Below are 15,620 nucleotides of genomic sequence, written 5' to 3'. Positions count from 1 at the left end.
TGTTCCAGCACCTCCCATTTACAAATGAAGCACTGCACACACGCACACACGCGCGCACCACACACACACACCAACCAACTTCCATTAGCACAGCTTGTGCAGCTATTTGAAGTCTAAAGAGCCTCTCCCAGGGACTACAGCGTGAACAAACCTCAGCAGAAATCCCATAGAGAATAGTCCATCCAGCCTTCACTTCCGTGGTCTCAATGGGGTTCACACTTCAATAGCTTTCACAGCAGATAGCCCATACTTATGGTAATTCTCTAAGGGCTGGAGATTGGCAGCAAAAGTACAGTAACCCTCAGAGGCTCCATCCACTTATTATATAAGTAGATACGTAACGTAATTGGGCCAGAAGGAGCCATAATAGGTATATCAGTGAGTAATTCCAGTGTAAGAAATGGAGATGATGGGAGTTATTATATGGAATGGTACAGTCAGTCTTTTTGGGGTTCTAATCGATCTATATTAGCAACAGAGGAGTTTAGTCTGGAATATAATGGAGAAAAGTTGAGTGTGTCTGTGCCTGCATATGTGTGTGTGCTCACCACTCCGGGTCAACCGGCGTAATGTCGATGCGGGGTGGGATGCAGAAGGGGAGGGAGGTGGGCCGGACCACCCAGTCATTGTCAGGGGTTCGCGACCTCTCGGCCTGTCGCCACGACAACGGGGGAAGCTGCAGGTTCCCGGAGAAACGCCTGCATCCCCGGCGTAGGTCGACGCCCAGCGTGCAGGAATACTCACTGAGAACACAGTCTGGGGGCTTTTTATTGTCCTACAGAGAGAGAGGGGGGGTAGAGGAGTGGAGACAGAGATATGAGAGAAAGAGGGGGAGAGAGAGAGACAAGGAGAGAGAGAAATAAATACATTATTATAAGAAAAACAAATACTTTTGATAAATACAAGATGAGCATGGAATGACATCATACTGATGATACTGTCTGTCCTGCCCACTCAGAGCATCTTTCAACCTGACTACTTTCGCCACCAGGTGGCACCAAAGTCATTGTTTTCAATGGTAGCTGATTTCAGCTTATACAACAGAGAGATGCAGCCTGATGGTATAGGACAAAAATGACCCTCTTCTTTTTGAGTTCGTGATGGATCAGACCACAGCAGCACCCCCCTCATCACTTCACCTGCTCCAAAACAACATATTCTCCAACTGGCATGTACCACTGAGTGTGTCTAATGTAGAGATTCCACTGAGTCCCTTAGTCCCTCCAAGCGAATGGCCTCACAGTTTTTATCAATTGGTTTGGCAAAATGTGGGAATCAATGTTCCATACTCTCAAAACCATTAACACATCTGATAAGATACATAGCTCAAATCAACATTTATATAGTGTCCTAACACTGACAATATGAAATATACTTATTCATGACACTGAGGGAGAGAGGGGAATGTATAACGTTTACATTCTGTCCGGATGTGTTATTGTTAGCCATCAGGAATCCTATGGGAGGGAAAAAGACACGGTACGAGTCAACATGAGTGAGCACTTTGGGGCAGAGGTCAGGTCAGATGAAGTGAGGAAGAACTTGGTTGGAGCTTTCATAGTGTCCGTCAATTTCTTACTCTGATATTTAGAACCTAACAGCTGGCGCTGCGAGCAGGGTTCATCACGATTTACAGTCGAATTTGGGATTCGGAATCTGTGAAACAGGCACCGGCACCAGAAACAAGTTAAGCACAGTTCCTACACGTTATCACTCATTCTGACATCTTGGGTAGATGAGAGTCGTAGGCTGAACCAATAATAGGATACAGACCTAGAAAGCCTGAGCTTATTCAGTAGTCCCATTGTGTTACGACCGGTCATAGCTTTAAAGAGGGTAAGTCCCGAGCAGGATAGTTCCTGTGGAGGGTAAGTCTCGTAGCTTTAAAGAGGGTAAGTCCCGAGCAGGATAGTTCCTGTGGAGGGTAAGTCTCGTAGCTTTAAAGAGGGTAAGTCCCGAGCAGGATAGTTCCTGTGGAGGGTAAGTCTCGTAGCTTTAAAGAGGGTAAGTCCCGAGCAGGATACTTCCTGTGGAGGGTAAGTCTTGTAGGTAAAGGGTAAGTCCTGAACAGGGTGACCTGTGGAGGGTAAATCCCTAGCGTAGTGGTTTATCAGCCAGACCTGTAAGGAGGGTGAAAGTCCTAGCTGCAGTAGCCATGAGGCAGCATAGTGTGTGTGTGGATGGATAAAGTGTCATGCTTGTGTACTAGGATAAAAGGTTGCCTCTAAATTCTGAAGGAGAGCCATATTCAGGGTTAAAATGAACGCAATAAGATATTCGAACGCTGTTTGATTTGGGTGTATTAGCAGTAGCAATAAAGATAGGTTGGTTTTATGCCCTGTTGGGGCGGGGAACCATGACAGATTATGTGGAAGTAGGAAAACAAGTGTGAATCATTTTGGTAATGCGTGTTATCAACAACTGTGATGTTCGAAGCATAACACTGGAATAAGACATTAAGGTCATCTGTATTCTCCAGTAATACATTTGCAGACACTATAGTATTGGTTCTAAAACAAGGTATTAAGTGCCGTGACCAATTAATAGCCACAAATACCATAACAATTCTCCGGGGAAGTGGGTAGCGCTCCCTTGGGAAATAGTTCATAAAAGCTGTGTATTAGAGCCGGGAGTAAAGAAGATCTAAACACCCTGGACACCGTCGGGAGAGGTTTCAGAATAATAACTATTGAAATGGCGACAGATGGCCCAGATTCTCTCTGTTAAGTGGGGCTAGAGGAAGAGAAGATTAATAAAGCAATGAAGGCGCTGAAAGAGCCGCGCACAAGCATGCTACCAAGTCAGCTCAGATATTGGAAAAATTGAGCAAACTGGATCAAATTGGGCAGCATTTCGCTGCTGACGGAAAATAACAATCAAATAAAGAACACAGAGATGCTGTTGTGGTCTGGCACAATGACATCAATGAGAAATCACAAGCTCAACATACAAGTGTTTTGATGTCGGCATTTTATCAACAGAAGAGTGTAACCGATAAAACCAAAATTTGTAGATGTACTCAGCTGCAAAAAGACTGGGTATGTGAGTACATTGATAGAATGTGTTAATACGGTTAATACGGCCACAGGGAAAGTCACTAACAGTGGTTTCAATGGCCAAGGTAAGACAAAGAAACGTAGCAAAAAACCCCATCAAAGAGTAGGGAGATCCCTGTTTAAGATGTGGGGCTGTTGGTCATTGGAAGAATGAGTGTAGATTGGGAATGGAGCCTGCTGCATTCGGAGGAAATGCTGCCATGCAAGCGATTGCATGTTTTTCAGACGAGCAGCAACAAATCCTCTTGAACGCAGCGGGACAGGAAAATGTTACATAGTAGTGTATGGCCTTGGTTCGATCGATAGTGGTTCATAGAGATTACAGTATTTATGTGAAGTGAGACATAGGAGCACATATCTCAAACAACTTTGTAATACAGTAGATGACAGGGATCAAATACAGCAGATTCCTTATGATGAGAAAGTAGCTACATTTGCCACAGGAAAAAGTATTTTGGGTTGAAGCATCTAAGCGAAATGCCAGAGGGATGGATTTTAAAGAGGTAAGAAATGAAAAATGATATGGTCAAACATTCTTGGCAAACTCAGAAAACCTTGGGGGGTTTTAATCTCGTGAGACATTTTATGTTGTGTTATTATTGTAACGGTTGTCGTACATAGTAGACCAAGGCGCAGCGGGTTGAGTGCTCATCTTAACTTTATTGAACACTTAACAAAAACAAAACAAGAAAACGAACGAACGCACAGTATTGCAGGCTACACACAGCTATGCAAAAACAACTTCCCACAAACCACAGGTGAAAAAAGGGATACATAAGTATGACTCCCAATCAGCAACAACGATGTACAGCTGTTCCTGATTGAGAGCCATACCAGGCCAACAATGAAATACACAACCTAGGAAATCATAGAAATACAAAACCAGAACAATACCCAAAAACCCCGGAACACATAAAACAAACACCCCTCTTACATAAGAACATATCCCAACAAACCCCGAACCACATAAAACAAACACCCCCTGCCACGTCCTGACCAAACTACAATAACAAATAACCCCTATACTGGTCAGGACTTGACGATTATGAAATAGATTTATAGAATGGACAAAAGGGAGGAGGGGTCACGAGAAATTAGCATTGGGGTTACCAAACTTAAAATTAACTTTCCATTTTTTTTTCATGAACATGAAGGGACTTGTGGTGCGGTGGTTATGGAGAATCATGGGGAAAAGAGACCAGTGAATCGTTAGACTCGGTGGCGAGATAATGTCGCCATGTCTAAGGGTATTACATGCCAAATAAAGGATACATAAACGATGGTGTGGATTAAAACAAACTGGAGTGAGGACAGTGGATTTACCATTATCATGTTTGGTTAATAATTAATACTTTTGGATTGTTGATGCTAATGAAATGTACACTTTCTTTTCCAGAAGAGGAGGGGTTTCATTATCTCTCTTTGGAATGTTTCCCGAGACTGTGGTTTTGAGGAGAGCAGTTAGTGATAGGGTTGCAAAGGGTCGGAAACTTTCCGGGAAATTTCCAGAATTTTTCCAAAAAAAAATCCATTGGAAGTTAAGCCTGGGAATTTGGGGAATTTTACTTAAATTCATCCAAAAAGTTAGCTTATAACAGTGAACCTTTTTTGTGGGATACATAAAAGGCAATTCTAGGTCTTGTGGCATATTTGGTTAAATGATCCCCAATTCAATGTAATTTCAACCCTCTGCATGCACAGTGCATTCTTCCATCACATGTACAGCTGATTCTCAAGATCTTGCACACTAATGCGATGCTATTGAGCCCACACTACAACACTGTCTGAGCCAAGGACTACAAGCTTTCTGGTAAGTTTTCATTACAATACTGGGTGGGGTGAATATATTTTATATGACATACATGATTTCTTTGTTAACTAGTAAATAGTAGCCTAAAGCAAAGTGTGTTTAAATCATTTCTAACTTATTAAACATTTCTGCTAGTTAGTTTTTGCTACCATGTGAGTTATAGCTTGCTTGAGCCTGCTAACTGAGGAGTGTTAATTCACCTGTTTCCATACATGTTTAATTTTAAAACATATATCTTACAAAGGAGTTGTTAAATCTCACTGCTTAACTATTCATTTGTACATGGAATTGTATTTGTTCTTTTTTACAATTTTCTTTCTAATCGTTACAGGAAAATGCCATGGGCCCAATCTGATGTGTGGAGACATTTCACTGCAGCTAATGTAGAAAGAAAAGCAGTGTACATTTGCAAATACTGTACCAAATCATATGTGAAGAATGCAACAAAGATGCAGAATTATCTGGCCAAGTGCATAAAGTTTCCTCAGCACTCACAACAAGCAACCTCTGACAAAAGTCCCTTTACTTCTATTCGAGGTGAAAATTATGAATCAGACACCTTATCAATAGCAACAGCTCATGGTCCTCCTGGAATCAGATTTTTCTTTGACTCAGTGGAGGAATGTAGTCAGAGAAATGCTGATGAATGTCTTGCTTGAGCTGTGTATGCAACTCGTTCACCTCTGATGCTCACAGGCAATGTGTATTGGAAGAGATTTCTGAATGTTCTTCGCCATGCATACACCCCTCCAACCAGACATGCTTTATCTACTCATTTGCTGGATGCAGAGTTAAACAGAGTTCAAGTGAAGTTCAAGCAAATCAGAGAAAGCAGACTGTATTGCAATCTCTGATGGTCGAATGTTTGTGGGAAAGGAATAATTAACTACATCATCTCCACCCCTCAACCAGTAGTCTACAAGAGCGCAGACACAAAGGACAACAGACACACTGGTCTCTACATTGCAGATGAGCTGAAGGCAGTCATCAATGACCTTGGACCACAGAAGGTATTTGCACTGGTGACAGACAATGCTGTGAACATGAAGGCTGCTTGGTCTAAAGTGGAGGAGTCCTACCCTTACATCACACCCATTGGCTGTGCTGCTCATGCATTGAATCTGCTCCTCAAGGACATCATGGCACTGATGTCCTTGGATACACTCTACAAGAGAGCCAAGGAAATGGTTAGGTATGTGAAGGGTCATCAAGTTATAGCAGCAATCTTCCTCACCAAGAAAAGTGAGAAGATTAAGAGCACCACATTGAAGCTGCCCAGCAAAACCCGTTGGGGTAGTGTTGTCATCATGTTTGACAGTCTCTCCAAGAAAGGAGTCTCTCCAAGAAATGGCCATATCACAGTCTGCCTGGATGATGTATTTTGGGAGAGAGCGGTAAAGCAGCCTGAAACCTATAGCAGTAGCCATTGCACGGATTGAGGGAGACAATGCCATCATGTCTGATGTTCAGAATCTGCATGCAGAGGTAAGAGAAGAAATCCGTACTGCCCTGCCCACTTCTCTGTTGCTCCAAGCAGAGGAACCTGCAGTTCTGAAATACATCAAAAAGCGTGAAGACTTCTGCCAGAAACCCATACACGTCGGAGTGTACATGTTGGACCCCAAGTATGCTGGCAAGAGCATCCTGTCTGGTGCAGAGATCAACAAGGCCTATGGTGTCATCACTACCATGTCTCGCCACCTTGGCCTGGATGAGGGCAAGGTTCTTGACAGTCTGGCAAAGTACACTTCCAAGCAAGGGCGTTGGGATGTAGATGCAATATGGCAGTCGTGCCAATATATCTCATCAGCCACCTGGTGGAAGGTACTTTGTGAATCTGAGGATCTTTCCCCTGTTGCCTCCATCATCCGCCAAATCCCACCAACATCAGCTGCCTCATAGCGCAACTGGTCCTTGTTTGGGAACACACACACTAAAGCACACAACAGGCAGACCAATACAAGGGTTGAAAAATTGGTGGCCATCCAGGCATATTTGAGGCTTTTTGAGCCTGACAACAAGCCATACTCAGCAAGGTTGGAAAGTGACAGTGAAGATGAGGCCTCAGGTCTGATGTTCAAGAGGTGGACATTGAGGAGGTCCAGGGAGAAGACATGGAAGCCTGAGAGGAAGACAACCAAAGCTTTAGTTTCTAGACTATCATTTTACAGATATATGTTGAAAACATTTTTGGGAGATGCAATGGATCATTGGGGATCATTCAATATTCCCTTTCTTTTGTGGTTCAGTGTAATCATCCCATGTGAAGAGTCTTAAAATTAAAAACTTCTTCAGGATAGGGTCTATTTTTCTCAATTTCCGCCTGACAGACGTGCCCAAAGTAAACTGCCTGTTGCTCAGGCTCTGATTAAGGATATGCATATAATTGGTACAATTGGAAAGAAAACACTCTGAAGTTTGTAGAACAGTTAAAATAATGTAGGAGACTGTAACACCATAGATATGGTACGAGAGAATCCAAAGAAAAACCAACCTGATTTTTTTTTGAGAGCTCATGCTCTTCCAATGGAACATATAGGTAAAAAATTCAATCTAGCTCCCAGTTTGCAATTCATATGGCTTCCACTGGAAGTCAGTAGTCTTTGTTCAAGGTTTCAGGCTTGTTTCTTCCCAAACGAGGAAGAATAATGAGTTTTGATACAGGGACACAGACTTAGAAATCAGTGTAAGCGCGCGATGAAGAGGACACATACCTGCTAATATCGTTTTCCTATTGAACATACTTCTTTCCATATGAAATATTATAGTTTAATTACATTTTAGGGTATCTGAGGATGAAATAAAAACATAACCGATACAAGACACCTGTATGTACATAAATGTGTAATGCCCATAATTTGTATGATTATTTATTTGAATTGCGCGCCCTCCAGTTTCACTGGAAGTTGTCCCGCTAGCGGGACGCCTAGCCTTAAGAAGTCAATTCGTAACAAAAAAATGTAGTTTTTTTCTATTGAAAGGATTTAATCATTTGCAGTTATGTCTACTTATGATAAGGTAAAAGGTCAATGTTTCTGTCCTCATATGATGTGGTAAATATATCCAATGCAAAAAACATCTACATTTAAATGGTATTACTATTAATTAGCATATATTTCCGTTAATTCCAATATTTTCCCGTTAATTCCCATATATTCCCATTAATTCCCACGGAAAGTTTCCACCTCTGAATATTCCCCAAAATGTGCAACCCTAGTTAGTGATATTCGGCAATTTTAAGTATAAAAGTCTCCGGATTAGTCCGTAGAAGGTGCTCCCAGATAAGTAAGGCCTGTTCACGTGTGTGTTTTTGACCTACAGTTTACTGCACACACACTAGTTATGAATATTTGTTATTGGTGTTAATACCGTGGGATTTATTGTGAGGGGTCTTTTCAATTTGGTTTTAAAACCGGGTACATAGAATGATGGAAATGTTTGAAATGTTTTGAAATGTTTTTGAAGGAGAGGGAAAGAAAAGGGAAAGGAAATTCTTAATGGTGTTGAATGGCCTGTGTCCTGACTTTCTGGTGAGTCCTGATCAACCTCATTAGAAATGACCGAGACAGGTGGGATTTAATTATAATATGAATGAGAGACACCAGTCTCTAGTTTATTTTACCATTACCTTATGGGATACCATTATTTCATAGTGGAATTATCAAGAGTTATAATTCTAAGTTGATTGGTTATTCGAATATGTTTATTTTTGATTTAACATGCAGTTTTTTTTTTTAATCACGATGTGAATCATGTGTTCAAAGGGAAAATTACCAGTTCCCTGGGGCCCTGGCCCTTTGGTAAATACACAAATGTATTTTGTTCAGTCTGCATATAGAAGGAAAAATATGTGTTAATAAGGACTGACAGTTACTCCCAATGGATTGAGATATGTGTATTGCTGATTTCATTTTTGCCTTTGTTTCAATACAAATCTCACCAGATTGGGTCTAGGGTTAGAGTCCCTGATCTGACAACTCTTCGGAGAGGTCGCCAGTAAACTAAGGGAGTATGAACCAATTTTGAAAATGGTTTCAACAATAACAGTATGTTGTTATGCTCTTTGACATTTGTCTCAGAGATAATGGTATTAAGAAAATTGACACTGTAATTATTTATCATACGGTGAATGGATGGTCTGGATTTCCAGATTTAGAAGTGTCTTAAACTGTTGTTTTGCTCCGTCCTCTCTCAAGTTATGGCAAAACTGGCGTCAGATGGTGTCTTAATGCATGGAAGGAATAATTTGACCACAAACAGTGTGTGAACCTCAAACCCCTCCCTAACCAGCTGAAGAAAGAGCGACAAAGGCGTTCACTACAACAGTGACTTTTTACACTCCTATCTGTGACCTGAGTCCAAGCCATCAACCTGGGTACGGGCGGCAGGAGTGCGCCATAGGTCCTGAGACCGTGCATGTGGAGTGAGCATGGAGAGAGATCACATTCAAACTTCTCTCATGCTGCTGGTGTACTGGTTGGAAAATAGACCAGACGGAATGGTGGTGGCGGCTCAGGTGAGAGACTCGTGTACGTGGGAAAAACAGATTAATTTATTTGGATATTGAAATCGGGACATTATCAAGGGCTATCAAATGTGACAGGCAAGAGTTACATATGTGCCATTGGGAAGATGAACTGTAACGCTATCTGAAGAAGAAGCAATGAAGACATGCTAGAAGGATAAGTGCCGGGATCAAGGGGGGGGGGGGTCAACAGTGCCCGTAATTGTTTAGTTGGGTTGTCAGGTTTATTGATGAGGTTTGCACACTGCAGAATTTATAGTAATTAGACTAAGAATGCATTGAGATACTGATCTGTCATTCCCATGCCACTCGCGACAGGAAAACAGGGACAAATGGGGGTTGTAATGAGAAGAGTACTAACCAGTAATATCTGGTCCCGTTTATAAATGTACATTCTAACCATGATGATGTGTGCCAGGGTGAGGGGCTTGAATTGTAGTGATAGACTCAAAGGAAAGCACTAAGAACCGTCATTCTAAATTTGGGTAAGATAATTTATAAAATGTTTTAATTATGATTTGGATAAAGCGAGAGAGAGCGCTACTCTCAATCTGTGAGGGTGGGTGCACTGTTCAAATGTATAATTTTTTTCTCCCATGAAACCTTATCTTTAAGTGTCCTCCGAGAGGGAGGTTATTAGAGAACTCACTAGATGATTGCTTGAGTCAACCATGAAGGGGTTTTTGTTTTACCATGTCATCAGAATTTTTATGTTAAATCGCATCACTACATATAGATTGCTGGATTATATGGTACACTTAATTGCATTCAAGGCTCATAGTCTGTGACTTGCGTTAACACCCAAGGATGAAAATTAAGGAGACGGGCATGGAGACTAGCATCACATGAGCATAGAACGGAACGGATGGACTGTTCTTTCCCCAGTCTTAGTCGCATCAAGGGTGGTGTGAAATGATTAACCATGTATTTTCTCTCTTCCCTGTAGCAGGATGCGAGGTACACATGAGGCCTGTGTTTGAGACAGAATGTTTACATAAGGGTGTAAGCAGAAGGCAATGTAACTGGGGGAGATCTGTGGGGCTCATAAATTAAGGTCGAAGTGATAGTCTCTGGGGATGATACCACTCTATGTATATTGTTACAGGAAATACAGTGGGGGAAAAAAGTATTTGATCCCCTGCTGATTTTGTACGTTTGCCCACTTACAAAGAAATGATCAGTCTATCATTTTAATGGTGGGTTTATATGAACAGTGAGAGACAGAATAACAACAAAAAAATCCAGAAAAACGCATGTCAAGAATGTTATAAATTGATTTGCATTTTAATGAGGGAAATAAGTATTTGACCCCTCTGCAAAACAGGACTTAGTACTTGGTGGCAAAACCCTTGTTGGCAATCACAGAGGTCAGACGTTTCTTGTAGTTGGCCACCAAGTTCGCACACATCTCAGGAGGGATTTTGTCCCACTCCTCTTTGCAGATCTTCTCCAAGTCATTAAGGTTGAGGCTGACGTTTGGCAACTCGAACCTTCAGCTCCCTCCACAGATGTTCTATGGGATTAAGGTCTGGAGACTGGCTAGGCCACTCCAGGACCTTAATGTGCTTCTTCTTGAGCCACTCCTTTGTTGCCTTGGCCGTGTGTTTTGGGTCATTGGCATGCTGGAATACCCATCCACGACCCATTCTCAATGCTCTGGCTGAGGGAAGGAGGTTCTCACCCAAGATTTGACAGTACATGGCCCTGTCAAATGATGCGGTGAAGTTGTCCTGTCCCTTAGCAGAAAAACACCCCCAAAGCATAATGTTTCCACCTCCATGTTTGACGGTGGAGATGGTGTTCTTGGAGTCATAGGCAGCATTCCTCCTCCTCCAAACACGGCGAGTTGAGTTGATTCCAAAGAGCTCCATTTTGGTCTCATCTGACCACAACACTTTCACCAGTTGTCCTCTGAATCATCCAGATGTTCATTGGCAAACTTCAGACGGGCATGTATATGTATTCTTGAGCAGGGGGACCTTGCGGGCGCTGCAGGATTTCAGTCCTTCACGGTGTAGTGTTACCAATTGTTTTCTTGGTGACTATGGTCCCAGCTGCCTTGGGATCATTGACAAGATCCTCCTGTGTAGTTCTGGGCTGATTCCTCACCGTTCTCATGCTCATTGCAACTCCACGAGGTGAAATCTTGCATAGAGCCCCAGGCCGAGGGATATTGACAGTTCTTTTGTGTTTCTTCCATTTGCGAATAATTGCACCAAATATTGTCACCTTCTCACCAAGCTGCTTGGCGATGGTCTTGTAGCCCATTCCAGCCTTGTGTAGGTCTACAATCTTGTCCCTGACATTCTCGGAGAGCTCTTTGGTCTTGGCCATGATGGGGATTTTGGAATCTGATTGATTGATTGTTTCTGTGGACAGTTGTCTTTTATACAGGTAACAAGCTGTGGTTAGGAGCACACCCTTAAAGAGTGTGCTCCTAATCTCAGCTCGTTACCTGTATAAAAGACACCTGGGAGCCAGAAATCTTTCTGATTGAGAGGGGGTCAAATACTTATTTCCCTCATTAAAATGCAAATCAATTTATAACATTTTTGACATGCGTTTTTCTCGATTTTTTGTTGTTATTCTGTCTCTCACTGTTCAAATAAACCTACCATTAAAATTATAGACTGATCATTTCTTTGTCAGTGGGCAAACGTACAAAATCAGCAGGGGATCAAATACTTTTTTCCCCCACTGTAGCTCGTAGGAGAGGGAGGACCGCTAACTGTGCACAATATAGAGACTATTAATGAAGTTAAACTGAACGTTAAACATACCCAGTTCATGGTGAGAGTAGCAGAGATAGTGTTAGCATTTCAGACCCTATTGTCAAATTTCAAGAAACCTGTCACTCAGAGTTTTGTTAGTTTGGATATTCTTCCAACACCATTAATCTCTTCCCCATTTCTAACAGCCAGCAAACACTTGAATGATTCCATGCAGTAGTTATTCTCATAGCAGTTGCTTTAGGGACAGTAATTGGAGGCTATAGTAACAGCATGGAATTGGACTACGGTGCAAATGAGGGATTTTGAGGTATGTGTCATGGGCAGTGTCAGTAGTAGCAGGGGTTACTTTAGTACAGTGGTTCCCAAACTTTTTATAGTCCCGTACCCCTTCAAACATTGTCATGCTTTGTTTCTAAAATGTCTGCGCAAGAGTGAAAGTTTCCCGCGAGAGAGTAACGGTTAATGTGATTGGATGTTAATTATTTGACTAGGCTTCCTGTATTTGACATTGTGTTGTTATTTCGCTGAACACTAGATGGTTTCGTTTGATTTTTGGCAGTGAAACGAGGCTACTCAGGCGAGAAGAAAACCTCACCCAAATGTATAGCCCCGTTGGAAAATATAAATGTACTGTTTGAAAATGTGAAGAATTTTTATTTAATTAAAAAAATGTGAATCACATTTTTATTTGGCGTACTCCCAACGGCATTGCGCGTATGTACCCCAGTTTGGAAATACCTGCGTTAGTAGCATTGTTGGGATATAATTTTATGAGGACTCATGCCACATGAAGTGGTAAGACTGATGGGAGTATCGGGTGCTGTTATTCACAGGTCACAAATTAGTGATCTGGCCATAATAGGAGAGTCTATGCTGTCCTGTTGTCAGGAAATGACCCATGCGTTGCAGTGTGTATATTCCCAGGTGAAATGAGCAGAAGATAACCGAAAGCACAGGCTGAATTCTGGAGATTGAGTGTACATCACGATACACCAGGCTGGGGTGTTGGGACAGCATTGGTCTGGTCCACACACAGTACTCCTTGCAGCACCTGCAGTGGTAAAGATCGTCATGTCTCTCCTCGGGAGGTTCACAATTCTCACGTGAAGTGAGATCCAGCTGCATAATGGGTGAGCTTAAAGACGCCATGACAGAGGAAACGGAGCTAAAGAGAGAGAGAAAGACTAGATTCCACTGTAGACATGCAGATAGATGGGTTGGGTCTGGGAGCTACTTTAGACGTCATAGTCGGATTAGGTTAGTTCCTTCATTGGTTAATGCATCATATAAAAGGATAGACGTTGGGGTAATTGTACTGTACACTGGAAAACATGCTGAAGGCACTGATGTGAAACGTGCATACAGTGCTGAGTTACCTCGAAGAGGATGTAGCGTTGATTAGGGCTACGCACTTGCCTATCAGGTGGCAATGGAAGAAGAAGGAGACGGGGAACAAAGTGAAAATGACATGGCTTGGGAATACCTCTCATAACCTGTGGCTTGATGGGGAAGACTGGGTGAAAGCATGAGGAGGTTTTCTAGGGCCTTCATTTTTGTGGACTCCAGCAGAAAAATATTATGAAGGCATAGAGTCAGGCGAAGAGAGAGTGGGAATTGTCATGGTATCTAACTTTGGGTTTTCTTTGCATATATAATTATGCATAGCTTACCACATTGTTAATACTGTTATGTTTTGTGTTTCTCGTTGCTTTTCAAGTCTTGTGCTATCATTCTCTTAGAAACCAGAAGGAGAAAGCTGAAAGGAAGAAGTCAACAGCTCCAGAGGACACGATATTATCAGTGTTCTATGAGAAATGGAAATAAGAGTGTGCATGGTGTGACTATAGAACAGAGGCCATAAGTCTCTGAGTTTGTAAACCTCACGGTGAATGTTAATCCTGTTTTATTTTTTTGTTCATGTTTTGTTATCATTGTTTGTTAATTGATAAGTAATTTCCAAGTTTATGTAAGTTGAACAGCAGGAAGCTAATGTTCAAGAGGAGGGACTGTTGGGTTCTCAAAATATAAAAATATACTTATTCATGTCACTCAGGGAGAGAGGGGAATGTATAACATTTACATTCTGTCCGGATATGTTATTGTTAGCCATCAGGGATCCTGTGGGAGGGAAAAAGACAGTCTGGTACGAGTCAACATGACAGTCGTGAGTTGGGGAGGAGTGAGCACTTTGGGGCAGAGGTCAGATGAAGTGAGGAAGAACAGATATTTACTAAGGTTCTGTCTAGCAACAGAGATGCATTGGCTGTTCAGATGTGTAGGAGGAGACTCAGCATAGGAGAAAGGGTTAAATATCAGTGCTTGTGTGAATATGTATTTTGTCTGTTCAGCTGTTCAATCTTTTGGGTGAATAAGCTTGGTTGGAGCTTTCATAGTGTCCGTCAATTTCTTACTATATTTAGAACCTGACAATAGATACAATGCCCTGATAGAAATTAAAGGATCAATGACAATGTAAATGGTTACTAAACATTTGTTAGGTATTGATTTTTTGTGTATACTAGGTCTTCTTAAGTGATATATGTAAATCAACAGAAAAAACGAGATTCACGAACTTTACACATGTAAATGGACTTACTATACGCATAACATCAGCTATGATGTAGCAATGACATTCTAGACGATACAATGACATTCTAGACGATACTGTGCTTACAACTTTGCAGAAACAGTTTTGAGGAAGGCCCTTTTCTGTTTCAACATGACAATGCCCCCGTGCACAAAGCGATGTCCGTACATAATTGGTTTGTCAAGATCAGTGTGGAAGAACTTGACTGGTCTACACAGAGGCCTGACCTCAACTTCATCGAACACCTTTGGTATGAATTGGAACCCCGACTACGAGCCAGGCCTAATCGCCCAACATCAGTTCCCAATCTCACTACTGCTCTTGAGGCTGCATGGAAGCAAGTTCCCGCAGCAATGTTCCAACATCTAGTGGAAAGCCTTCCCAGAAGAGTGGAGCTGTAGTTTGCACTGCATTATGGGTAAAATGCTGAAAAATACTGTTATTAACTGTAATTGTATTGCTGTCGGGTGAGACGCATAAAGTTCAGACTATTTTAGTAAATATCTTCTTGGAAACGATGGTGGTGGAACAATATTTTCAGCCGCTGCTGACTTCTCTCTCCTGTCCAAACTGTCCCGTTGTGTGTTTCACCACCTCTAAAACCCGCTTACCCAAATAGATTTGCCCCTGATAATTGATCTAGGATTGTACCCAAACCCAATTTTAACTCCATCTCTCTCTCTCTCTCTCTCGTCTCTCTCACCCCAACACCCACCCTACACACAGAGGCACAGAGGAATTAGTACTGTAATGATGCTCTTCTTTGGTTACAGACACTGTTAAAAAATATTGTTGTTTTTACAGTACTATACAATAAAATGAACAGCAATGTACCGTATCAATTATTGACGGTAAATTTCTGTAAATCGCAATGCACTCTGGGTGATTTTAGGCATATAAAACATTGGTT

General features: G+C 41.8%; 1 protein-coding gene across 1 annotated transcript in view; it reads right to left on the bottom strand.

The window, feature by feature from the left end:
• Positions 1-309: 309 nt before the first annotated feature.
• The window catches only part of LOC145850484 (3',5'-cyclic-AMP phosphodiesterase 4B), a 99,156-nt gene continuing 83,845 nt past the window's right edge, over positions 310-15,620 (bottom strand). The window contains exon 3 of the mRNA XM_082967912.1: positions 310-775. Coding sequence (XP_082824038.1) covers positions 545-775 — 231 coding nt within the window. The 3' untranslated portion in view covers positions 310-544. The remainder of the gene's footprint in view (positions 776-15,620) is intronic.

Source organism: Salmo salar, chromosome 23 (genome assembly GCF_965601325.2).
Source record: "Salmo salar chromosome 23, fSalSal1, whole genome shotgun sequence".
Lineage (NCBI taxonomy): Eukaryota > Metazoa > Chordata > Actinopteri > Salmoniformes > Salmonidae > Salmo > Salmo salar.
Note: the sequence above shows the minus strand (reverse complement) of the source record. Positions and strands in the feature narration are given on the sequence as shown.